Raw genomic sequence first — 25,452 nt, 5'->3', positions numbered from 1 at the left:
AGGGAGCGAGCGGCCTCACGCGAGCGCCTGTCTCGTCCTCGTCCCCGCGCGGCCAACCCTCTCTAAGAGGGCCCTGGTCCTTCCTTTTATAGGCGTAAGGAGAGGATCCAGGTGTACAATGGGGGTATAGCAGAGTGCTACGTGTCTAGCGGAGGAGAGCTAGCGCCCTAAGTACATGCCGTTGTGGCAGCCGGAGAGATTTTGGCACCCAGCTGGTGTGATGTCGTGGCCGTCGGAGGAGCGATGGAGCCTGGCGGAGGGACAACTGTCGGAGCTGTTGAGTCCTTGCTGACGTCCTCTTGCTTCCGTAAGGGGGCTGAGAGCCGCCGTCGTCACAGAGTATGCGGGGCGCCATCATTGCCTATCTGGCGGAGTGAGCCAGATGGGACGCCGGTCTTGTCCCCCGTGGCCCGAGTCAGCTCGGGGTAGGGTGATGATGGCGCCTCCTGTCGACGTGGCTGGTCTGCGCCCTAGGTTGGGCGATGTGGATGCTCCTCCGAAGCCGAGGTCGAGTCTGTCTTCCGTGGCCGAGGTCGAGTCCGAGCCCCTGGGTCGGGCGAGGCGGAGGCCGTTGGCTAAGGCCAGGGCATAGTCCGAGCCCTGGGGTCGGGCGAAGCGGAGTTCGTCGTCTTCTGGGGCTGAGCCCGAGTCCGAGCCCTGGGTCAGGCGGAACGGAGTTCATCGTCTTCTGGGGCTGAGCCCGAGTCCGAGCCCTGGGTCGGGCGGAGCGGAGTTCGCCGTCTTCCGGGACTTAGCCCGAGTCCGAGCCCTGGGTAGGGCGGAGCGGAGTTCGCCGTCTTCCGGGACTTAGCCCGAGTTTGAGCCCTGGGTCGGGCGAAGCGGAGTTCGCCGTCTTCCGGGACTTAGCCCGAGTTTGAGCCCTGGGTCGGGCGAAGCGGAGTTCGCCGTCTTCCGGGACTTAGCCCGAGTCCGAGCCCTGGGTCGGGCGAAGCGGAGCTTCCTATGGTGCCTTCGGCCGGGCCTGACTGCCTGTCAGCCTCACTCTGTCAAGTGGCACCGCAGTCGGAGCGGCGTAGGCGGCGCTGTCCTTCTGTCAGGCCGGTTAGTGGAGCGGCGAAGTGACGGCGGTCACTTCGGCTCTGCCGGCTGGGGGGCGCGCGTCAGGATAAAGGTGTCAGGCCACCTTTGCATTAAATGCTCCTGCAATTTGGTCGGTCGGTGCGGCGATTTGGTCAGGGTTGCTTCTTGGCGAAGACAGGGCCTCGGGCGAGCCGGAAATATATTTGCCGCTGAAGGGGGGCCTCGGGCGAGACGGAAATCCTCCGGGGTCGGCTGCCCTTGTCCGAGGCTAGGCTCGGGCGAGGCGTGATCGAGTCCCTCGAATGGACTGATCCCTGACTTAATCGCACCCATCAGGCCTTTGCAGCTTTATGCTGATGGGGGTTACCAGCTGAGAATTAGGAGCCTTGAGGGTACCCCTAATTATGGTCCCCGACACTTTTGTAAATTCTTTTCAAAGTCCTTTTGCAAAATAATCAAAAGTAAATGAATAAGATTTTGCGAAGCATTTTCAAGTTTTGAAATTTTCTCCCCCTGTTTCAAATGCTTTTCCTTTGACTAAACAAAACTCCTCCTAAATGAAATCCTCCTCTTAGTGTTCAAGAGGGTTTTAGGATATCAGTTTTGAAAATACTATTACTTCCCCTTTTGAACATAATAAGGTACCAATTTGAAATTTACTAATTGAAAATCCTTAGTTTTAAAATTAGGTGGTGGTGCGGTCCTTTTGCTTTGGGCTCATGCTCTCTCCCCCTTTGGCATAAATCGCCAAAAACGGAATCATTATAGCCCTTTTAAACTACTTTCTCCCCTTTGGCAAATAAAATATGAGTGAAGATTATACCAAAGCCAGAGAGATGGCGAAGGATGAGTTATGGAGTGGAGTGGAAGTCTTTGTCTTCGCCGAAGACTTCAATTCCCTTTCAATATACCTATGACTTGGTTTGAAATTTACTTGAAAACACATTAGTCATAGCACATGAAAGAGACATGATCAAAGGTATATGAATGAGCTATGTGTGCAAATCAACAAAAGAAGTTCCTAGAATCAAGAATATTTAGCTCATGCCTAAGTTTGTTAAAAGTTTGTTCATCAAGAGGCTTGGTAAAGATATCGGCTAATTGATCTTTAGTGTTAATATATGCAATCTCGATATCTCCCTTTTGTTGGTGATCCTTTAGAAAATGATATCGAATGGCTATGTGTTTAGTGCGGCTATGCTCAACGGGATTATCCGCCATGCAGATTGCACTCTCATTATCACATAGAAGAGGAACTTTGGTTAATTTGTAACCATAGTCCCTAAGGGTTTGCCTCATCCAAAGTAGTTGCGCGCAACAATGGCCTGCGGCAATGTACTCGGCTTCGGCGGTAGAAAGAGCTACGGAATTTTGCTTCTTTGAAGCCCAAGACACCAAGGATCTTCCCAAGAACTGGCAAGTCCTCGATGTGCTCTTTCTATTAATCTTACACCCTGCCCAATCGGCATCTGAATAACCAATTAAATTAAATGTGGATCCCCTAGGATACCAAAGCCCAAACTTAGGAGTATAAACTAAATATCTCAAGATTCGTTTCACGGCCGTAAGGTGAGCTTCCTTAGGGTCGGCTTGGAATCTTGCACACATGCATACAGAAAGCATAATATCCGGTCGAGATGCACATAAATAGAGTAAAGAGCCTATCATCGACCGGTATACCTTTTGATCCACGGACTTACCTCCCTCGTCGAGGTCGAGATGCCCATTGGTTCCCATGGGTGTCTTGATGGGTTTGGCATCCTTCATCCCAAACTTGCTTAGAATATCTTGAGTATACTTCGTTTGGCTTAGGAAGGTGCCTTCTTGGAGTTGCTTCACTTGAAATCCTAAGAAGTACTTCAACTCCCCCATCATAGACATCTCGAATTTTTGTGTCATGATTCTACTAAATTCTTCACATGTAGACTCGTTAGTAGACCCAAATATAATATCATCAACATAAATTTGGCATACAAACAAGTCATTTTCAAGCGTTTTAGTGAATAAAGTAGGATCAGCCTTTCCGACTTTGAATCCATTAGTGATAAGGAAATCCCTAAGGCATTCATACCATGATCTTGGGGCTTGCTTGAGCCCATAAAGCGCCTTAGAGAGTTTATAGACATGGTTAGGGTACTCACTATCCTCAAAGCCGGGAGGTTGCTCAACATATACCTCTTCCTTTATTGGTCCATTGAGGAAGGCACTTTTCACGTCCATTTGATAAAGCTTGAAGCCATGGTAAGTAGCATAGGCTAATAATATACGAATTGACTCAAGCTAAGCTATGGGTGCATAAGTTTCACCGAAATCCAAACCTTCGACTTGGGAGTATCCTTTGGCCACAAGTCGAGCTTTGTTCCTTGTCACCACACCATGTTCATCTTGCTTGTTGCGGAACACCCATTTGGTTCCTACAACATTTTGATTAGGACGTGGAACCAAATGCCATACCTCGTTCCTAGTGAAGTTGTTGAGCTCCTCTTGCATCGCCACCACCCAATCCGAATCTTGTAGTGCTTCCTCTACCCTATGTGGCTCAATAGAGGAAACAAAAGAGTAATGCTCACAAAAATGTGCAACACGAGATCTAGTAGTTACCCCCTTATGAATGTCGCCGAGGATGGTGTCGACGGGATGATCTCGTTGGATTGCTTGGTGGACTCTTGGGTGTGGCGGCCTTGGTTCTTCATCCTCCTTGTCTTGATCATTTGCATCTCCCCCTTGATCATTGCCGTCATTTTGAGGTGGCTCATTTGCTTGATCTTCTCCTTCGTCAACTTGAGCCTCATCCTCATTTTGAGTCGGTGGAGATGCTTGCGTGGAGGAGGATGGTTGATCGTGTGCATTTGGAGGCTCTTCGGATTCCTTAGGACACACATCCCCAATGGACATGTTCCTTAGAGCGATGTACGGAGCCTCTTCAACACCTATCTCATCAAGATCAACCTGCTCTACTTGAGAGCCGTTAGTCTCATCAAACACAACGTCACAAGAAACTTCAACTTGTCCGGAGGATTTGTTAAATACTCTATATGCCCTTGTGTTTGAATCATATCCTAGTAAAAAGCCTTCTACAGTCTTAGGAGCAAATTTAGATTTTCTACCCTTTTTAACAAGTATAAAGCATTTGCTACCAAAGACTCTAAAATATGAAATATTGGCTTTTACCGATTAGGAGTTCATTATGATGTCTTCTTGAGGATTCAGTGAAGATACAACCGGTTGATGGCGTAGCAGGAGGTGTTGACCGCCTCGGCCCAAAACCGATCCGATGTCTTGTACTCATCAAGCATGGTTCTAGCCATGTCCAATAGAGTTCGATTCTTCCTTTCCACTACACCATTTTGTTGAGGCGTGTAGGGAGAAGAAAACTCATGCTTGATGCCCTCCTCCTCAAGGAAGCCTTCAATTTGAGAATTCTTGAACTCCGTCCCGTTGTCGCTTCTAATTTTCTTGATCCTTAAGCCGAACTCATTTTGAGCCCGTCTCAAGAATCCCTTTAAGATCTCTTGGGTATGAGATTTTTCCTGCAAAAAGAATACCCAAGTGAAGCGAGAATAATCATCCACAATAACTAGGCAGTACTTACTCCCGCCGATGCTTATGTAAGCAATCGGGCCGAATAGATCCATGTGTAGGAGCTCCAGTGGCCTGTCGGTTGTCATGATGTTCTTATGTGGATGATGAGCACCAACTTGCTTCCCTGCTTGGCATGCGCTACAAATCCTGTCTTTCTCAAAATGAACATTTGTTAACCCTAAAATGTGCTCTCCCTTTAGAAGCTTATGAAGATTCTTCATCCCAACATGGGCTAGTCGGCGGTGCCAGAGCCAACCCATGTTAGTCTTAGCAATTAAGCAAGTGTCGAGTTCAGCTCTATCAAAATCTACCAAGTATAGCTGACCCTCTAACACTCCCTTAAATGCTATTGAATCATCACTTCTTCTAAAGACAGTGACACCTACATCAGTAAAAAGACAGTTGTAGCCCATTTGACATAATTGAGATACAGAAAGCAAATTGTAATCTAAAGAATCTACAAGAAAAATATTTGAAATGGAATGGTCAGGTGATATAGCAATTTTACCCAATCCTTTGACCAAACCTTGGTTTCCATCCCCGAATGTGATAGCTCGTTGGGGATCTTGGTTTTTCTCATAGGAGGAGAACATTTTCTTCTCCCCTGTCATGTGGTTTGTGCACCCGCTGTCGATGATCCAACTTGAGCCCCTGGATGCATAAACCTACAAAACATGTTTAGTTCTTGACTTTAGGTACCCAAATGGTTTTGGGTCCTTTGGCATTAGATACAAGAACTTTGGGTACCCAAACACAAGTCTTTGACCCCTTGTGCTTGCCCCCAACATATTTGGCAACTACCTTGCCGGATTTGTTAGTTAAGACATATGATGCATCAAAAGTTTTAAATGAAATGTCATGATCATTTGATGCACTAGGAGTTTTCTTCTTAGGCAACTTAGCACGGGTTGGTTGCCTAGAACTAGATGTCTCACCCTTATACATGAATGCATGGTTAGGGCCAGAGTGAGACTTCCTAGAATGAGTTCTCCTAATTTTGCTCTCAGGATAACCGGCAGGGTACAAAATGTAACCCTCGTTATCCTGAGGCATGGGAGCCTTGCCCTTAACAAAGTTGGATAATTTCTTAGGGGGGCATTAAGTTTGACATTGTCCCCCTTTTGGAAGCCAATGCCATCCTTGATGCCAGGGCGTCTCCCACTATAAAGCATACTACGAGCAAATTTAAATTTTTCATTTTCAAGTTCATGCTCGGCAATTTTTGCATCTAATTTTGCTATATGATCATTTTGTTGCTTAATTAATACCATATGATCATGAATAGCATCAATATCAACATCTCTACATCTAGTGCAAATAGAAGTATGTTCAACGGTAGATGTAGAGGGTTTGCAAGATTTTAATTCTACAACCTTAGCATGTAATATATCATTTTTACTTCTAAGGTCGGAAATGGAAGCATTGCAAACATCAAAATCTTTAGCCTTAGCAAGTAATTTTTCATTCTCAATCCTAAGGCTATCAAGAGAAATGTTTAATTCTTCAATCTTAGCAAGCAAATTATCATTATCATTTCTAAGATTGGGAATTGAAGTATCACAAACATTTAAATCAACCTTAGCTAACAAATTAGCATTTTCATTTCTAAGGTTGTCTATGGTCTCATGGCAAGTGCTTAGCTCACTAGATAGTTTTTCACATTTTTCTACTTCTAGAGCGTAAGCATTTTTAACTTTAACATGCTTCTTGTTTTCTTTAATAAGGAAGTCCTCTTGGGAGTCCAAGAGATCATCCTTCTCATGGATTGCACTAATCAATTCATTTAATTTCTCTTTTTGTTGCATGTTTAAGTTGGCAAAAAGAGTACACAAATTATCTTCCTCATCACTAGCATTATCATCGCTAGAGGACTCATATCTAGTGGAGGATTTGGATTTAACCTTCTTCTTTTTGCCGTCCTTTGCCATGAGGCACTTGTGGCCGACGTTGGGGAACAGAAGACCCTTGTTGATGGCGATGTTGGTGGCGTCCTCGTTGGAGGAGGAGTCGGAGGAGCTCTCGTCCGAGTCCCACTCGCGGCATACATGGGCGTCGCCACCCTTCTTCTTGTAGTATTTCTTCTTCTCCTTTCTTCTCCCCTTCTTGTCGTCGCCCCTGTCACTGTCACTAGAAATAGGACATTTTGCAATAAAGTGACCGGACTTACCACACTTGTAGCAAACCTTCTTGGAGCGGGGCTTGTAATCTTTCCCCCTCCTTTGCTTGAGGATTTGGCGGAAGCTCTTGATGACGAGCGCCATTTCCTCGTTGTCGAGCTTTGAGGCGTCGATTGGTTGTCTACTTGGTGTAGACTCCTCCTTCTTCTCCTCTGTCGCCTTAAATGCGACCGGTTGTGCTTCGGATGTGGAGGGATCATCTAGCTCATTGATTTTCTTTGAGCCCTTGATCATGTACTCAAATCTCACAAAATTCCCGATTACTTCCTCGGGAGTCATTAGTGTATATCTAGGATTACCACGAATTAATTGAACTTGAGTAGGGTTAAGGAAAACAAGTGATCTAAGAATAACCTTAACCATCTCGTGGTCATCCCACTTTTTGCTCCCGAGGTTGCGCACTTGGTTCACCAAGGTTTTGAGCCGGTTGTACATATCTTGTGGCTCTTCTCCTTTGCGAAGCCGGAAGCGACCGAGCTCCCCCTCGATCGTCTCCCGCTTGGTGATCTTGGTTAGTTCATCTCCCTCGTGCGCGGTCTTGAGCACGTCCCAAACTTCCTTGGCGCTCTTTAATCCTTGCACCTTGTTATACTCCTCTCGACTTAGAGAGGCGAGGAGTATAGTTGTGGCTTGGGAGTTGAAGTGCTCGATTTGGGCCACCTCGTCCTCATCATAATCCTCATCCCCTACGGATGGTACCTGTGCTCCAAACTCAACAACATTCCATATACTTTTGTGGAGTGAGGTTAGGTGAAATCTCATCAAATCACTCCACCTAGCATAATCTTCACCGTCAAAGGTTGGCGGTTTGCCTAATGGAACGGAAAGTAAAGGAGTATGTCTAGAAGTGCGAGGACAGTGTAAGGGGATCTTACTAAACTTCTTGCACTCATGGCGCTTAGAAGTAATGGACGGCGCGTCGGAGCCGGAGGTAGATGGCGATGAGGTGTCGGTCTCGTAGTAGACCACCTTCCTCATCTTCTTTTTCTTGTCCCCACTCCGGTGCGACTTGTGGGAAGAGACTTTCTTCTCCTTCCCCTTCCCTTTGTTGCGGGACTCTTCCGATGTAGCCTTCCCGTGGCTTATAGTGGGCTTGTCGCCCGTCTCCATCTCCTTCTTGGCGAGTTCTCCCGACATTACTTCGAGCGGTTAGGCTCTAATGAAGCACCGGGCTTTGATACCAATTGAAAGTCGCCTAGAGGGGGTGAATAGGGCAAAACTGAAATTTACAAAGTTAATCACAACTATAAGCCGAGTTAGCGTTAGAAATATAATCGAGTCCGCGAGAGAGGGTGCAAAACAAATCGCAAGCGAATAAAGAGTGTGACACGCGGATTTGTTTTACCGAGGTTCGGTTCTCACAAATCTACTCCCCGTTGAGGAGGCCACAAAGGCAGGGTCTTTTTCAACCCCTTCCCTCTCTCAAACGGTCCCTCGGAACGAGTGAGCTTTCTCTTCTCAAATCAACCGGGAACAAAACTTCCCCGCAAGGACCACCACACAATTGGTGTCTCTTGCCTCGGTTACAAGTGAGTATTGATCTCAAGAAAGAATGAGAAAGAAGAAAGCAATCCAAGCGCAAGAGCTCAAAAAGAACACAACAAATCACTCTCACTTAACACTAAAGCTTTTGTGGAATTGGGAGAGGATTTGATCACTTGGGTGTGTCTTGTATTGAATGCCTAGCTCTTGTAAGTAGTTGGAAGGTGGAAAACTTGGATGACTTGAATGTGGGGTGGTTGGGGGTATTTATAACCCCAACCACCAAACTAGCCGTTTGGTGGAGGCTGCTGTCGCATGGCGCACCGGACAGTCCGGTGTGCCACCGGACAGTGTTCGGTGCGCCAGCCACGTCACCAGGCCGTTGGGTTCTGACCGTTGGAGTTCTGACTGCTGGGCCCGCCTGGATGTCCGGTGGCACACCGGACATGTACTGTAGAGTTCAGAGTCACTCTTCCTTGGAGCACCGGACACTGTCCGGTGTACACCGGACAATCCGGTGAATTATAGCGGAGCACCTCTGAATTTTCCCGAAGGTGAAGAGTTTGGCTTGAAGTCCCCTGGTGCACCGGACTGTCCGGTGCGCCAGACCAGGGCAGCCTTCGGTTATCCCTTGCTCTCTTTGTTGAACCCATTTCTTGGTCTTTTTATTGGCTAAGTGTGAACCTTTGGCACTTGTATAACTTATACACTAGAGAAAACTAGTTAGTCCAATTATTTGTGTTGGGCAATTCAACCACCAAAATCAATTAGGAAAATAGGTGTAAGCCTAATTCCCTTTCAATACCTTTAATCTTGATTTGCACTTCTTGAGTCCTTGACACAATTTAACACTTAGGCACTTGTGTTGGACACTTAATCACCAAAATACTTAGAAATGGCCCAAGGGCACATTTTCCTTTCAGTAATGCATATCGAACACAGTGGAGCCATCCTTCCTTCCAGAATAATAACCCGCTTGCCCATGGCATCTTTCTAGTTCAATCTGCTGGAGCTCTGGAGCGATCAGAGAGTCCATCCTTGCCCTCTCCCTGTCTCGTGGGTACGTCCGGTACAACAGGGAGTAGATGAAGCAGCATAGGGATGGCGATCGACGTGTACAAAGCTTTGGCTAGGGCGCCAACATTTGATTTATCCCTGCCAACATTGTTATCTGCAGCTCCGTAGGGGACGGGATTGTACCCATAGACATGCTCGGCTAGAAACCCAACAACTGGTGGAGCGAATGAAGCTAGAACTGACTCAAAAGAACAGTCCAATGCATAGATGCTTGTCCTTGACCTCTCAGGTACAATCTTAGCAAATATCGGGCTACACATTACATAGAATCATTATTGCCAGCACTCAAGAATTTCATAGAGCTACTCTTGCATGTCATAAAATACATTTTATGCCCTGATCAATGAAGTACTAATGCAGAAACAAATGAAACAAATAAAAGGTGAAAATATACTTGCTTGTTAGTTGCAGGACCATTCCAGGAGATGCTCAGACCCATGATAAACATGACAAGTCCATGCAAGGAACCAAAAGAGTTATCAGGGAGCCCCAAAAGCAACAGAGCAGCCAACGGAATAGCAGAAGCTTAGCTTATCTGCGACAGGACTATTCGGCCGGAATTCGGGAAGCGAGTAGCAAAGTGATCCCCCATCTTTCCACCTAGCAGCCCTCCAAGTGAGCTTGCCAGTGCAAATGTTATCATCAGGAGCCCAGTTCTGTTGTGCGTAAACCCCATCAACTCCAGCCACATTGGGGCAAAAGGCCAGGGCAGACCATGGAAACGAGCCCGTGACACCCTGAGCCACAATGATCTGCAACGATGAGATCTTCACAACAGCCTTGGCTTCTCTCACCAACTCCTTCATCTCTACCCATGCAGACTTGCGTAACAGCTGCTCGCCACTTTCAACAATAGCCCTAAGTGAATAACATGCCGACTGCACTGATTTTTGTTTTCTCCAATGCAACGTGGAGTCCCTTCGACATAATAGAGCATGCGAGCGACTCAGCATAGTCTTTCTGAAACTGCTTCCCTGAGCATATAAAGCTTCGTCACTTTTGGCGAGCGTGAGCCCACGATTGCAATGATCCAGTCCAGTGCTGCGATGGGCGTGTGCCGCCGCTCCGAACCGCGGCATGACGCAACAGGCCAGCACCAGCACCGCCTGCTGTCCACCCTTGCGCGCCACGACCGCTTTGCCGCCGCCGCGACCCTGTTTTGCAGGTCCACCGCACGACCGGCGCCCTCAACGCCATCCTGGCCGCGCTGTGCTGCTCATCGCGGTCGTCCCCGACGCTCCTCCGCGCGACCCCCGACCCTGTTCGCGGGGGCTGGTTTGCGGGCATGAGATCGGTTCGGTAGCGGAGGTTTAGCGGCGTGCGGGCTTGAGGGTTGTAACATCCCAAATTCTAACCCAGGTTTGAAACCCTAATCTAACCCCCCTTACTTATTATCTATCCCAAAACTCCCTTAGATTCTTCCCATCATATGCATACACTTTGTTTGATTATGAACACCACACTTAGATTTTATTTTCCAGCACCTAGATTATCTACTAAATAAATTGTTCAAAAAGAAAAGAAACAAAAATGGAAATGGGAATTAGAAAATAAAAAGAAAAAGAGAAAGCTCTCTCCCCCCTGCTGGGCTGAATCCGGCCCATGCCGCGGCCGCCTCCCCCCCTCGCGTCCGCACTCCCCCCTTATGGCCCAATAGCCGGCCCGCTCCCGCGCGCGCGAAACCGCCCTACTCCTCTCCCTCTCTCTCACTGACAAGCCGGCCCCACCTGCCAGTCGCTCCCTCTCGCGCGCTCCCTCTCGCTGGCAGACCGGCCCCACCGGTCAGCCGCTTCGTCATCTTCCTCGCGTACGACACACCGTTGTCCCCTCCATCGCTGTCCCCTCGCCCATCCCCTCGCCGCACAGGAGAGTTTGGCACCGCCCCGTCCTCGCCGCTTGACTGCGTCCTTGCCCGGTACCGCCCCCGCCATAAGGTCTCGTCGTCGCCGCTGTGCGGCATTAATGCCGGCGCTGTGCACCTCACCGGCGCCTGCCGAGCTCCGCTGCTCCCCTTCCCTCAGGCGCCTATAAAAAGGTCGCCCCGGACACCTCCTTCCCCGCACCGGCCTCAGCCACCACCCTCCTCCCCTCGCCCGAGCTCAATTCGTGAAGCGCTGTCGTCTTCTCCCTCTCCGGTGAGCCCTCCCCTCTCTTCCCCCTCCCCCTCTGGATCGCGTAGCAAGAAATTAGCTAGGCCTATTAGCTTCGCCACACCACCGCGAGTTTGGAACGCCACTCCCCTACCCCAATTCTCGCCCGAAGCTCACCGGCGGCGACCCCTGCCGCGGAGCTCCGCCACCTTCCCGCGGACAGCCCCCTTCCGGTCCCCTCTAGCCAAATTGAGCCCACCCCTAGGTTCGCCAGCCCCTCCCCGTGCTAAGGCACCTCCCCGTTGTCCAAGAACCGGGCCACCAGCAGCGAATCACCGCCGAGCCCACCGGCGACCGGGTTTCTTCCCCCGCGGGCGGCCGGTTCGCCCGCGCCGTCGACCCGTGGCGCCGTTTCCCCCCCTCCGCTCTCGCCGACGTGTGGGCCCCGCGGCGACGCCGTCGCTCCCGCGCGCCCGCGCCGTCTCCTCGCCTTGGGCCGCAGTTGGGCCGGCGCCCTCGCGCGCGCGCTGCGCCTGGCTGGGCCAAAAATCCCCCCGGCCTACCTGCGAGGGAATCCCTTTTCTTTTTCCTTTTTCCAACCTTTTCTCATTTAATTAGTATTTCTCAATATTTTATGCACCAAAAATTATAAAAATGATTTCTAAAGTCACAAGTAATAATAATGTTAGAAAATGACACACTGCAATTGGAAAACCACTGTTGATGTATTGTTTTATTGACTATTTTTACTAGAAGAAGCGGGGACCGTTGATCCAGAACCCGTAGCCCCGGAAGAAGGGCCAGAGCCCGATCTCCCGGAAGTAGATCTTTTGTGCCAGGAAAGCTTCGACGAAGGCAAGTCCATCCTTCCCTTGATGCATAAATTACCTATTCTTTCTATCACTACCTAGGCCGAGATTTCAGGGTGGGATATTTGCACTGTGAGCAAAGAGATAGCCTGCGTTAACATACATTTTTCGGATACGAAATGTGGGTTGGGAGAAAGGGGAATATGATGCTTCAAATAAGGTTTCTTTTAAAAAGAGGTGTGCGATGAAGGGTACTCACCCTCATCACCTTGGGAGTGGGATGATCAAGGACTCCCTGGTTTAGGGGAGGGCCTAAGGTGTTGGCTCAGCTAGTTTAGGCGTGAGCAGAAGGATTGTCCCCTCATATAAGGACCGGTTTGTCATCTTCACTACCTATACTCTTTAATAGTACAACCACTCGAGACTGTGTGGGCAGTCACTCAATCCGAACTCGTGCGGTCCGACCCCAGGGTTATGAAGGCTGGGGAGCACCGGGAGGATAAGGAGGGGGAAAGTTTTGTCCGGTTTGGACATGGTGGTGGCCTGACTCCTTCCGGATAACCGTTAAGGTTAGGACATACGAGGAAGGGAAGAGATCCGGCATTCGGGTCTCGCGACGGTGAGATCGCAGAAACCGGACTAGTGGGTAAAGTGTACCCCTCTGCGCAGAGTTGAAACCTATTCGAATAGTCTGTGTCCACTGGTATGGACGAGTCTGGTGTGGTATGACAATTAGAGATTTTTCTATAACCTCCGTGAACAGGGAAATGTGTGTAAGTGCTTGCTAAGAAAGAAAACAAGGCCACGGAAGCGGGAAGCTCAGTGGTGGTTGAGTTATTTTGTTACTTTTAAGTCTTTGGGAAAAACCTTACAGCAACTGTCTTTCTCTAAGAAAATGAAGAGTGACTTCAACTCCACCAAATAAAGCATGTATGGTATAGGTCTCTTTCTCTTTACGGGAGCGGGGTGGGCTTGCGGAATACCTAGTGCATTCACCCAGATTTATTTATGTTTTTCAGCATCCGAAGACTTCTTTTCTGCTATGCTTGATTGAGAGGGCTGTGTCTGCACCCAGTTCTGTCTGTGGCTTGGGCTAGTATATTTTCCTACTGCGCTTCTTATTCTGGCTCTCTCGAGCTTGTACCTCGGTATTGTAATAACCTCTATTTAAACTCTATACTATTTGAAGTAAGGAATGTGTTTACTAGCCTCCTGGGACTAGTAATTGTATCACATTTGAGTCCCAAAGGATCGGGACGCTTCAAGGGCGTGCGAGATTCGCGGCGGATGCGGGGGACAGGCGGGCGTGCGGAGGTTTCGCGCGGGGCTGGCGTGCGGTAGGCGTTGGGTAGAGGCGGGGGCAGTCTACAATACCTCCTTAATAGTTAGTAGAGATAACACACTTTAAAGACAAGCCAATTAGCCAAGGTTTGTTTAAAAGCGTCCTAGTTTTTAAGAATTTGCCATCTATCTTCAATTTATAAAAACTGATTTATAAGAAAATAGCTAACGGTGTTTGGAACCACCAATTTTCATAAATCAGTTTTAGCTAAGGGGACTAGCTTCTTGTTTTTTAAGAGACTGTGAATCTTGTTTCTATAAAATGTGACATAAAGTGGTATGTTTGAAACTATCACAATTTTTATAAACTATTTTTTTAAAAAAAATTGAGGGCTTTCATACATGCCCTAAACATCCTTAGGCCCTGTTTAAAAGTAACCTAGTTTTTAAGAATTTATTTTGTATATCTAGTTTTTAGAAACTGATTTATGAAAAATATTGACTTATGGTGTTTACAACTAAGTTTCTATAAACTAGTTTTAGCTAGACAAGTCTAGTTTTTAAATTTTTAAGAACTAAAAATCCAATTTATATAAATTGTGATATAAATTGATATATTTAGAACTAACTCATTTTTCGTAAATCGGTTTCTTGAAAATTGGGTGCTCCCAACCTAGTTCTCAGATCCCACTGAATTGACAAAAACCTTGGTACTGAAGCGAGAATAGACCTGACGGATGCGTGCGTTCATCGATAGACACTATTAGTGTGTTTAGTTTGAGAAATAAAGTGATCTATCTTCTTATCACTCCTCACTTTTTTATTTGGTTTGGAGAATAGAATGGATTAATTCATCACCACCTCATTCTTCATAAGCTAATGATTAGTATATACATTAAGAGTGAGTTGATTCTATGAAATAAACTTATGATGCATCACCTCATAAAGTATAGAGTGACTCCACAAACCAAACACATCGTATATGTGTCTGTGAGTGATGAGATGTGGTTGATTTAAAAGACACACAACCACTCAACCAGTGATGAAGTCCCAGCTGAGCCGAGTTCATTCGCCACTCGCGCCGCCGCCGTACGGTCTCCACGCGTCAACGAAATGCCGCAGCTCTGGAGGCAGCCGCGCCCTCCACGCGGCCGCCGTCACCGGCGGCCCCGTCATCGCCACCCAGCTCCCGTCCACGTGCAGCACCGACACCGCGCCCTCCCCGAACGCCGCGGCCATGGCCCGCAGCGTGGCGTCCTTGACCGCCGCGCCGTCCCGCCCCTCGTCCTCGGCCTCCACGCCCGCGCCGCCGCAGTTCACCATCACCCTGCCCCCGGGCGCCACGAGCGCTCCCAGCCGCCGCCACGTGCCCGGCTCCTGGAGCGCCGGCAGCACGCTGCCGCGGGCGAACAGGTCGACCGCGGCGCCGCCGAAGCCGCCGGGCGGCGCGCGGGCCTCCAGCGCGTCGCCGACGTGCACGGACAGGCGCGCCGCGTGGCGCCTCTCCAGGTCCGCGAGGCCGAAGAAGTCGCGCGCCACGGCGACCACGGCGGGGTCCAGCTCCCAGCCGTGCACGGAGATGTCCGGGTAGAAGTGCAGCAGCGCGCGGGCGGCGGCGCCGGCGCCGAAGCCGAGCACCGCGAGCGACGGCCGCGGGAGGAGCGGCGGCAGGGTGGCGAAGGCGTCGAGGTAGGTGCCGGTGAGCGGGGGCCGGTCGCCGCGGCGCGGGAAGGTGAGGGAGTGGATGTTGCCCGGGCCGTCCAGGAGCAGGAGGCGGGCGCCGGCCAGCGGGTGGCCCGCGGCCCGCGGGGAGACGTCGGCCACGCGGATGTGGTTGTATGGGGACCGGATGTCCGCCACCAGCTGGAGCTCGTCGGGGAGAGGGTGGACACTGGGGGACCTTGCGGCGGCGGCGGCTGCAGAGGCGTTGGTGCGCTTGGGGCAGAGGCGGAAGCCGTTCGGCAGTGGATTAGGCTTGAGCGCCAGCAGCGCCATCCTCGTCACGGCGATTTGTTTCACCTGCCTGTCGATTTTTGTCTTTGTACTAAGAATATCCGCGTGTTAAAATTTAGAGGGCCATCTACACAGTCTCTCGAAGATACATTTTTTTATAATATTAGCTGTAATAACCCGTTAACTCCCGGACGGCCATCTCATATCATAGAGTATTCCCGCACTTTCTTTTCGATCGATCAACTATCTCAACATTACTAAGACATGCTTTTGAAAAGAAAATACAATTTATTAGTATGACATTACTAAGACATTCTTTTCGATCGATCAACTATCTCAACATATTAATTTTTTAGTCAGGATATCATCATCGACTCATCCAACACTAGTTATATTTACAACACCAGTCCTCGTGCGGCAGCAACAGTTTCTTACTCTAGTGGGTACTGGGCACATACAGTCTCTTTTTGCTTTCAGAGGAGCTACATCCAATATCTCGGCAGTCATCTATCTTGCAAGTTGGTAGAGAAGGCTTCTGGATGCCTCGATACTGGCGCTTGTCATTCAGCAGAATGGCCATAACCATAGGCTTCACACTGGCATGGCATACACGTACGCACAAGTTCAGGAAAAAAAAAAGAAAAGATCGCCACGAAACATTTCATCAAACGGATCTGTTTCTTGAGACACGAACTGGCAGGCAAATGCAATGCAACAATGCTCCTACCACACGGGGCATGGCTATGGCGAAGGAAAACAGAGTAGTGTGCAGATGGCGGGAAAAAAATTAAAACAGTTCACGTACGTACCAAGTGAGAAAGCATGTCGACGGTAAAATCGAAGTCGAACTCCTGGAGCCTGAGCGCGTGGACGATGAAGTCGACGGACACGTCGGGGAACATGTGGGAGAGACACGACACGGCGCCGGGGAGGTGATGAACACCCGAACCACCGCCCAAACGTACCGACGAGTCGGGCGCCGTAGCAGCAGCGGCGGCGGCGGCCTCCGCTCTGGAGAGAGACAGAGGCTCGGCGGACACGCTGGGCTTTGCCAGCAGGCTCTCCGCGTGGAAATCCAGAGACAGCGAGTCCGGGAGATGGTACTCGGCGTCGGCGGACTTGTCAGGAGTGGCCTCGTCGTCGGTCGTGCTGCCGGTCTTGTTCTGGGAGCCGGTCGTCTGGTTGAGCGTCTCGGATGCAGCTGCGAATGCGAAGCTGGGCGTCGAGGACGGAACGAAGGGAGCGGCGTGTGGGTTCAGCTGGAAACCCCAGTCCGGTTTTCGTGGCTCGCAGGACCTGTCGAACACGCAAAAATGGTGAATACTGAATACCAGTGCAGGTTGGCGTTATGAACTAGGCGGAAAGGACACCAACATACTGTACGGCCAAAAACACACACACACACACACGAACACCTGATGCATCAATTTTTGCAGCACAGGCAATGTGTTCACGGTTATGTCAGGTCCTAATCTGAATTTTTCAGGCAATGTGTTCACGGTTATGTCAGGTCCTAATCTGAATTTTTCACGTGCATTTCAGGCATCAAAAATTCTTTTCCATTAACCAATGCAAGCGTGGACAATACGATAATAATGTAGATTCCTGTATTGGTGTAGTGCAGAGAAGGCATTGACATAATCCGAGAGCCCCCCCTGATTTCAGTGGAGGTCCAAGCAAGTAGCTCCTCAATGCATGGTTCATTGGTTACTACGCCGAATGCTGTTAAGGCCAGACGAGGCAACGAAGCTAAGACGGCCAAACGCGACGACGCTGAGAGGCGGCCCCGGGAAGAGAACTAGCGCGAGCAAGCCGGCGGGCAGGAATCTCAGAGAGCGCGCCGGGCCGATGGCGAGAGAGGCAGAGAGCGAACCACGGGCGTACCTTGACATTACGGCGAGGGGGGGCGGCCGGACGGGGAGGGCGAGCTGGGTTGGGCGGCGGCGCGTTGGGGCCGGCCTATTCGCTTCGTCGGGGAGGAGGACGGGGAGCCGGGGATCGACCGCGGGGCAGGGCAGGTAATAAAGCGTGCGTGGGACGGTGGGCCCGGAGGGAAACCACCACGGCGGCGCCTGGACGGCCGGAGATGGGCGCGGGCCACGGGTGGACTGCTTCTATTAATGGAGCTCCGTGCAGGTTTTTGGAGGCACCTTTTTTGGCTGAATTCAAATTAGCAAACTCCACCATTTTTGGCCCGTGGCCATTCTGAACTCCTAGGGCTGAAAACTAAAACGGTATTTTTTTTATTTTCCATAAAAAAATTCGAAATTTTCCTGAATTTTAAACAAAAACAACAACCAAAAACAATAACAAAACACAAGACGATTAGGATGTTTATGAGGGAGAGGATTGAATCAATCTCATTTTGCTCACGAATCGTTTTGGATCATTTACAATAGCAAGGATCGTTTGAAAGCAAGGGGATTAGAGAAGATTAAGAAATTACTAATATTTTGAACGAATAGCTAGGAGATTTTAGCCCCCTCGTTACCTTTCTCCCAAAGATGATATAAAGGGATGCAATTCACAAACTTCAGGCGCCCTATCCAAATACGCTCTTTCAATAAAAAAAATATTTGCTCAAATTTACGTACGCAACAACATAAAAACATTTTGTATCCAATAAGGGCCCAAGCAACTTGTACATGCATCCCTCCCTGCGGCTAAAAGTCTAGCACAAGCACCCATTAATTTGATTGATCCTACTCTCACCGAGCTCAAAAACTAGAAGATACACTAATTCTTCTTATAAAACTTCCAAGGATCCACGGTCTGTGTGAAATGAATTTAATCGGTGTCCCACATGATCACTTTTTGAAGGCGGTAAACGCAGCCCCTAGCTTGGCCTCGCAGAGGGAATAAGTTTCAGGACTCAACGCTTTCTGGAACTGGTCTTTGAGACCAAGCTTCAGCACCGTCTGCAGGATCCCAGTGCAGAAGTTGCGCACTTCCTTGCGGCGCGACTTGTTTTCGGCAACGGCTGAAAGGGCTGCTTGTATCAACCCGCACAGCTGAGACAGATGGTTCAAGAACATCTCTGACGTGCCATCGGCCCATGATTTCAGTATGAACTCTGCCAACTCCAGCAGCTGGTTTCTCCGATACTGCGCCTTCGTGTTTTCGGCCCTCTGCAGGACAAAACCGAAGAGCTTCTGCCCTATCCAAGGGTTCCTCTTAGCAACCTGCTTCACAAAGCCAAGCTTCAGCCGCGATTTCTTCCTGTCGTAATCGCTCAAGATTGAACGGAACAGATCAACCACGCGTGCGAGCTCCTGCTCAGAACAGTGCTTCGAGTTGATGATCTTCAGGATCCAAAATGTGGCGTTCTGTGCTACGGAAGCAACCGTGTTGTATCTTGAGCGCGATGTCAACCTCAGAGCTTTCTCCAACAAGCTCTCGAGTTTACCAAATTCGACGGCATCGCCTTTTGGATACTCGTTCCCTTTGAATACCCTCCTCTGCAGTATGCCGGAAATACGTTGCCTGAACTGTTCAGTACCATCAGCACCATGTGATTTTACAAAAGCTTGCATTAAGAAAGAATACACCTCCAGCACCAGAACTTTCCCTGTAGAGGCCGAACATAAGGATGTAAGAAACAATAGAACAGAAGTTACACAATGTAATTCGATGGGAACTGCAAGTACTATTTTTAATGTCTATAGGGTATAGGCTATAATTCTATATAAATTACACAATCAATCGCAGGCCTTCAAACAGTTCTTTAACTTGATAAAGAGAATGTTGACACAAGCTGACTCTTCACTGAACTGTTTGAAACCACATTAGAATATAGTATTGCTGTAGAAAATATCACAAGAATTGGAAAAAGATCATTAACAACTCATAAGAGCATCTAGACAGAAAACTGTTGTAGTAAGGGCTAAATGGAATATACCTGGATTCCTCTGAAGATATATATCAAGTAACGTCAGCACACGAAGCTTGAATCGCATAAGTTGGGATTGCTTAGTATCACTACCAGGAAGATTGCGCTCCTTGAATATCCTTGCAATGTAAGGATCAATACGGAACATAGCATCATCATCCATGCCATCTGAATCATCTGAATCATCCCCATCTTTAGTAGTTTCTGTTTTGCCTCCACCTTTTGTCTCATTCGGGACTGTTTTGTTGAAATCATCTTGATCCAAATCATCTTCATCAGTAGAATCATCATCTGTATTCTCATCCAAACCATCTGTAACATTATCAATTTCCCCAACCTCTTCATCTTCCATTACAGTTTCATCATCGTCTTCAATATCAACACGACCATCATCTTCATCATCACTATCTGTTTGATGACGGTCTTTCAAATCTATCTTCACGACCCTCAACATATCAAGGAGACCAGTTTCTGTAATATCATCACAGAACACACGAAAAACCTGTCGTTTCAAAGAAAAGATATGAATAACACATCAGTTATCATTTACATGAGGGCATTATGCAAAATAATAAAAGACAAGACCACATGTGCATATCCCAGGTATTATTAGCATAGATTCCTCACACTATCAGTTCATAAGATTACAGCTTTGTATGCTTGCCTGTTCAACTGTGAAACACACAGGTCCAGATGCATGAGGCAAAATAGAGAGGAAAGTCTGGACAAGAACATCCATAAACTCTAGGGAAACTTCCTCATTGGGATCCTCTGAACCATCCTCGTCAGATTCCTCAAAACCATCCTCATCAGACTCCTGTGAACCGTGTTCAGCGGATTCTTGTGCACTCGAGTTATCACCTTGAGCAATGACAGGAAAGGATTTCTTGCAACATATAGTCACATCAACTGCAGCCTCCCAATACTCATCCGGATGGAGAAGAACTTGTAGCAGTAACTGTATAAGGAGATAACGCATTGCATGCATCTTAGTAGACTCCAATCCAGGACCAGTTTTTCTCTCCTATCCACAGAGAAAAAAAACCATAAAAATTAGATGGCAAACAGAGAAAAATATATGGTACAAAAATACAACACTAGTTCTAAATAAGCACCAGTTCTTGTTCTATTTTCACCCCATTTAAATAAGCAACACAAAAGAACCCATTCAAACACAGTCCATAATTCAATTGCCAGATAATAAAAAACAAATAAAATTACTACTACAACTTGGTGAAGCTGCAATCAGGTCTTACTGCATTGAAGCATATCAGCTGTAATGATACATGTGTTGTACCACAGCAGTTCAAACATGCAGGAGCTTCAGTGCACATGCTTTTGTTTTAGTATGTTCAAGCGAAGTCCTGCATACTCAGTTACTCACATAGTTAGACTATACATCCTAACACTAGTAAATCTCTGGCTCCACAGCAATAATCATTGAGCACACTGTATGAAGCTTAGATTCTACTTTAATAATTCATTCAACCAGATAACTTGGACATTTTTAGTATGGACAAGCGTGTACAAAATCAGGAAGAGCATCTGTGGTCCCTAAAGTAAAAAATCTACTTAGCAAGATCGTCTTGTAACCAACCATAAAAGAAAAACATAAAGCATAGTTTTTTAATAAGATAGAACACAAACAATTACAAACCTCGTGGAAAAGCATTGATTCTACTGCCATCAATTTCTTGAATGCGTTATCATCGTGGCCACTCAAGATCCTGAAGAGGGAGACTGAGGGGATGTTGCATACGGTGTTAATGAAACACATAAGGTAGTAGCCTAAGTCATTGGATTTGACCTCATTAGGAACATGTAAAGATGCATCCTTTTGTGCATCTTCCAGCAAGAATTGAAGTCGTTCTATGCATTCTTTACGTAGCGATGTGGATATGGGATTCTTTGGCCATTTGAACTTCTCTTGCAACTCAAATGATGTAACCTCAGTTCCTAAAGATGCTGAGAACAGACCTTGGACAGCAAGGAATTTTAATATTTCCGTTTGCACTTGAAACTTTTCTTCAATGCACCTAGCCATTTCAGAATCTGAATTCCCTTTAGAAGTAAGCTTTAAATTTTTTAGAACACAAGAAATTGTATTCACCACCCAGCTCTTCAGAAGATCAGCATTCCCTTGGCTAAAAAGGTCCTGCTCTTCAGTTGGGCCATTTTCTGAATTATCATCAGTTGTCTGACTTTGATCAGATGGTTCGTCTGTAACAGATTCTTCATCCACGAATAGGGCCATCAAATTTTGCACAAGATACAAACAATCTTCAACATTATGGAATTTGAGAAGCAGCTCTTTAACAGTTTTTGTTTTTGTCATGGAGTCAAATCTTCCACCACTGTATTTCTGTAAGTTGATAATGACAGCAGCACACCGATCATTGTCATGACTTGCAACACTCATTAACTCTTTCAGAAAATGTTTGCCGGCATTATACAACCATGAAGATTCATTTGACAAAATATCCATCAAACCCTGAACAACTTTGCTGGACAGTACTACTTGGATAGCTGAAGGAGACAATTTTGGGAGGAGGCTAACAAGTATACTAAATGCTAAATGTTTTCTGTCATGAGAGGAGAGCAGCAAAGATCCTTCAATTATAACCTCACAGAAATTACGTAGATTCCTTCTGTTATCCTCACAGGAGCTGGCTTTCTTATTCTTTTTGTGCTTCTTGCCAGAACTGGTGCTAATATCATGCTGAGATGTTGCTTCTCGAACAAGCATCTCCGTGATGACAAGCCATAAACTATGAATACGTGGAAGACAAAAGGAAGATTCCTGAACACGTTAAATCAAACCAAAAGATCAGCACCAAAATGACACATAACATAGGACACTTTAATAACAATGTGAGAAACACAGGTTACAAAGAACACTGGGATGAGTTTGAGTGGTAGCAAAATTTGAGATTATTTATGCTCATTTATACTATCAGTGAGAACAGTACCTTAAAACAAGCAGCAATGGATCTAAGATGTTGTTCGGCAAAAAAATTGTCCGAGCTGAATGGATAAGGCAGGAGCTTCCCAAATATCTCCTTCTGGACAATAGTTCTCTCTTGCAACTTCAAAGCTAGAAAGAGTGCATCTGGATCTCCAACCTCAGCAGCTTTGTTAAACCAATCTTGAACACCAGGAACTTCAAGAACCTCAGATAGTATGGCTTCATCAGGCAGCTACAACAAAAGATAGGTTAGCAGATACCAAATAAACCAAGTGGCAAAATAACGGTCAGTGTTATTAAAACTACGTTTAAACGATGTTTAAAGTAAGTTTAAACGTCAAAACTCTAATTAGAGGTTGAAACCACGTTTTGGCGTTCTAAACTGTAAAACGCAGTGTTTTATGCATTTTAGACCATTAGCTACTTTTGGGTCCAGTCTATTAGTTACTTTTGAGGTTCAATCTAGCTCATGGGTGAAGTTTTGGTAGGCCACTAATCTCTCTATTTTGGTATTTAACTTCATATTATTGTCTGAAATTATGATGTATTGGTATTTTTCCTGTGTTGTTTAAAACTACGTTTAAACAAAGTTTAAACGTTTAAAAGTCAAATTTTGATCCATGAGCGTTCCAACATTTTACCGTTTTAATAACCTTGATAACGGTACTACTACAAATGTGCCACTGGCCACTGCAAATGTATGAGGATTCACTTGACATCTTGTTCATGATTCCTTTTTTCCATAATGTTGCAACTTGCAACTTCTAAATAATTAACTAATACAATGCTAACATAACAACTGCCATAACCATGCAGTCCATGCTCATATAGAGCTATTAATAATCTCTTCTGTCACAACAATACCCATTAGAAAAAGGCAAATAAAAATGTAACTCGTGATAAGGATACCATGAAAGCTCCTACCAACAAAAAATGTATTGTAAAGCAAGTCGCTGCAAAGGAATATTTATTAAAGCAGATTTTAAAATATAATAAACTGTCAAAATTTATTGTTATGAACAAGAGATTGCCTATAATTGTGCCATATGAAAACAGTACTAGTTCCGGTGCGTTGCGACAGCACACAATCATATTTGATGAGTGATTCTGGCAATCCAAATTGGGCTAAACACCTTTAGTACGATACCATCCACAGGCCAAACCTTCCACACAAAAAAAGGGTTTACTAACTATAATTGTGTCATATGAAAAGAGTACTAGTATATTTTTCATGCAAGTACTTCAAAATTTAACATTTTTATAACAACAAATGCTTATAAGTAATGGCCAAATATAATTCAGATCATGTCCGCATCAATACAAGTATAAAACAACAGAGGTAGTATGATAGTAACATTTTATTTGTCTCCACTGCTTTGCGCATGGGCCCTAACTTCAGTCTCTTTAATTTTGTTTTCCTCCGTCATTGTTCTTTTTGCTTTTGTGAAATATTTGGACACATCCAACTGTGGTACTAGGACAACAAGATGTCATCTTCAAGTGAAAAATTAGCACTTCTATCAGACGGATAGGGTAAAACTACACCTCATATTCATACATACATATAGTCCAACAAAATTATTTGCTTCAAGTCTGCAATTATTTTGTTAATTAGCTACTCCGTTCGTTTTTATATAACACTGGTAAGATCACTAATTAATTAAAATAACTTGATTCAAAAAAAAGAACGGGGAATACATAACATGAAATTAACAATGATAAATATATAAAAAACTGCACGTTTCTATCACTGGCAGCGGCGCAAAAAGTTTAATCCTAACATTATATGCATCACACTATAATAAAAGAGTATCACGTGTTAAAGCCGTATCAGTGTGTGCTTGAAAGATGTACCTTCCTGACTAAATCCAGAATCACAGCAACTGCAGGCTCCGTCAAATATCGTTTCTTGCCACCGAGTTCTACAACCACACTCACAAATTCCTTAACAATGGGTGAGCTTTTGTCACGTGACCACTGTCGTGACACACGACCAGACCTCTCAATTGCTCCAAATCCAAACAGGCGCCCCAAAAGATTGTCCTTAGCTTCCTAAACAGAAACGTAAGTTGCCATCAAAACAGGAAAGAGACATGTTGATAGCCATAATGAGTACTGAGTAGTGACATTAGTTTTTCAATTTACCGGTCCCTTCATAGAAGATGAATGTTCCAATAAATTAGGGATCAACTTCATAATTGCTTCCACCTTGATTGCCCGAATCGATTCGAGGACAGCGGCAAGACCCAAAGCAAATCCTTGCCTTGCATACTGCAAACAAATTTCCGAAGTTAATAGAGTAAAGCAGATCGTGACATCAGCCAACTCAAACTAAGCTTGTCCTGAACTCATGGAAAAACATTTCTACCTCTCTAGAAGAAGAGATGCCACGAATAAGCCGCCGGATGGCGTAACGCACTGATGGGGCGCAGTTATCCAGCCCGTCGTCCTTCTCAGCCTCCATCTGCGTATCCCCATCACCAGCATCCCTCTCCCCATTCCGCGCGCTCTTCTCGTACGCCTTCTGCACTTGCCGGAGCTCCACCACCAGCGCCTCGGCTGCAGCCTCTCTAACCGATGCCTCTGGTGATGCCAGGTCTCTGAACACGTTCATGTGCAGTCCCGGTCCCACAGCCACCGGAGCGGCCGGGGGATTCACAGGAGCCGCAGACTCCGCTGCCGGCGGCTGGGGCTTGGCAAATTCGGCCGACTGGCGGTGGCGCTCCTTATCCATCTCCTTCCGCTCCTTCTTCCGCTCCATGGCCAGCTTCTTCTTCGCCGGCGCCTCCGCAGCTGCAGCCTCATTCCGGATAGCGTCCGAGGCAGGCACCGCCTCCAGAACCGCGCGATCAGTCTGGGTCCGTTTTTTCCCGGCCATCGGAGCTCCCTCGCCGCGATGCTTACCACAGAGTCGAGGCGGAGAGGCAGGGCCGTGCCTCGGAGAGTCGAGGAGAGACGGCTGGGGTTTATGCCGACACGAGACGGCGGGGGAGGCCCTTGCCTAGGGTTAGGGGTTTTCCTTCTCGACTTTTTTCCTGCTTTTTTTTTCTGCGCGGACGTTGGTGGCTGTTAGAATTTTGCAAGTGGGCCTAGTCAGTTTAGAGGC

The 25,452-nt window shown here is 47.0% G+C and overlaps 4 protein-coding genes across 4 annotated transcripts; all 4 read right to left on the bottom strand.

Annotated features, from left to right (window-relative positions):
• Positions 1–9,277: 9,277 nt before the first annotated feature.
• Positions 9,278–10,017, bottom strand: LOC103628295 (uncharacterized). Its single transcript, XM_020538421.1, has 2 exons — positions 9,754–10,017; positions 9,278–9,611 (listed from the first exon to the last, which is right to left on the bottom strand). The coding sequence occupies exons 1-2, from the start codon at positions 9,774–9,776 to the stop codon at positions 9,281–9,283; spliced, it is 354 nt and encodes a 117-aa protein (XP_020394010.1). The 5' UTR covers positions 9,777–10,017; the 3' UTR covers positions 9,278–9,280.
• Positions 10,018–14,441: 4,424 nt separating this feature from the next.
• On the bottom strand, positions 14,442–15,668 carry LOC100275786 (uncharacterized). Its single transcript, XM_020538419.3, has one exon. It carries the CDS (start codon positions 15,532–15,534, stop codon positions 14,605–14,607), a length of 930 nt encoding a protein of 309 aa, XP_020394008.1. The 5' UTR covers positions 15,535–15,668; the 3' UTR covers positions 14,442–14,604.
• Positions 15,669–15,811: 143 nt separating this feature from the next.
• LOC107648862 (DNA polymerase V family) lies at positions 15,812–17,565 on the bottom strand. Its single transcript, NM_001324016.1, has 3 exons — positions 17,377–17,565; positions 16,302–16,788; positions 15,812–16,088 (listed from the first exon to the last, which is right to left on the bottom strand). The coding sequence occupies exons 1-3, from the start codon at positions 17,382–17,384 to the stop codon at positions 16,053–16,055; spliced, it is 531 nt and encodes a 176-aa protein (NP_001310945.1). The 5' UTR covers positions 17,385–17,565; the 3' UTR covers positions 15,812–16,052.
• Positions 17,566–18,024: 459 nt separating this feature from the next.
• LOC103626594 (uncharacterized) lies at positions 18,025–25,437 on the bottom strand. The gene is made up of 8 exons (XM_008647003.4): positions 24,715–25,437; positions 24,492–24,617; positions 24,201–24,398; positions 22,351–22,578; positions 21,039–22,181; positions 20,046–20,405; positions 19,391–19,883; positions 18,025–19,060 (listed from the first exon to the last, which is right to left on the bottom strand). The coding sequence occupies exons 1-8, from the start codon at positions 25,222–25,224 to the stop codon at positions 18,300–18,302; spliced, it is 3,819 nt and encodes a 1,272-aa protein (XP_008645225.1). The 5' UTR covers positions 25,225–25,437; the 3' UTR covers positions 18,025–18,299.
• Between the last annotated feature and the right edge of the window lie 15 nt (positions 25,438–25,452).

This window comes from Zea mays, chromosome 5 (assembly GCF_902167145.1).
Source record: "Zea mays cultivar B73 chromosome 5, Zm-B73-REFERENCE-NAM-5.0, whole genome shotgun sequence".
Lineage (NCBI taxonomy): Eukaryota > Viridiplantae > Streptophyta > Magnoliopsida > Poales > Poaceae > Zea > Zea mays.
This window is presented reverse-complemented; position numbering and strand designations above follow the sequence as displayed.

What these genes read in the sequence shown, in the direction of transcription:
- LOC103628295 (XM_020538421.1), bottom strand. Translation starts at nt 9,776, where the DNA reads ATGGTCCTGCAACTAACAAGCAA. An exon ending in GTCCTGCAACTAACAAGCAA is followed by an intron (nt 9,612 to 9,753) that starts GTATATTTTCAC and finishes TGTAATGTGTAG; the next exon opens with CCCGATATTTGCTAAGATTG.
- LOC100275786 (XM_020538419.3), bottom strand. Translation starts at nt 15,534, where the DNA reads ATGGCGCTGCTGGCGCTCAAGCCTAATCCACTGCCGAACGGCTTCCGC.
- LOC107648862 (NM_001324016.1), bottom strand. An exon ending in TCGACATGCTTTCTCACTTG is followed by an intron (nt 16,089 to 16,301) that starts GTACGTACGTGA and finishes ATGCCATGCCAG; the next exon opens with TGTGAAGCCTATGGTTATGG.
- LOC103626594 (XM_008647003.4), bottom strand. Translation starts at nt 25,224, where the DNA reads ATGGCCGGGAAAAAACGGACCCAGACTGATCGCGCGGTTCTGGAGGCG. An exon ending in TTCTGGATTTAGTCAGGAAG is followed by an intron (nt 22,579 to 24,200) that starts GTACATCTTTCA and finishes CTTTTGTTGTAG; the next exon opens with CTGCCTGATGAAGCCATACT. An exon ending in AATCAATGCTTTTCCACGAG is followed by an intron (nt 20,406 to 21,038) that starts GTTTGTAATTGT and finishes CTCTGTGGATAG; the next exon opens with GAGAGAAAAACTGGTCCTGG.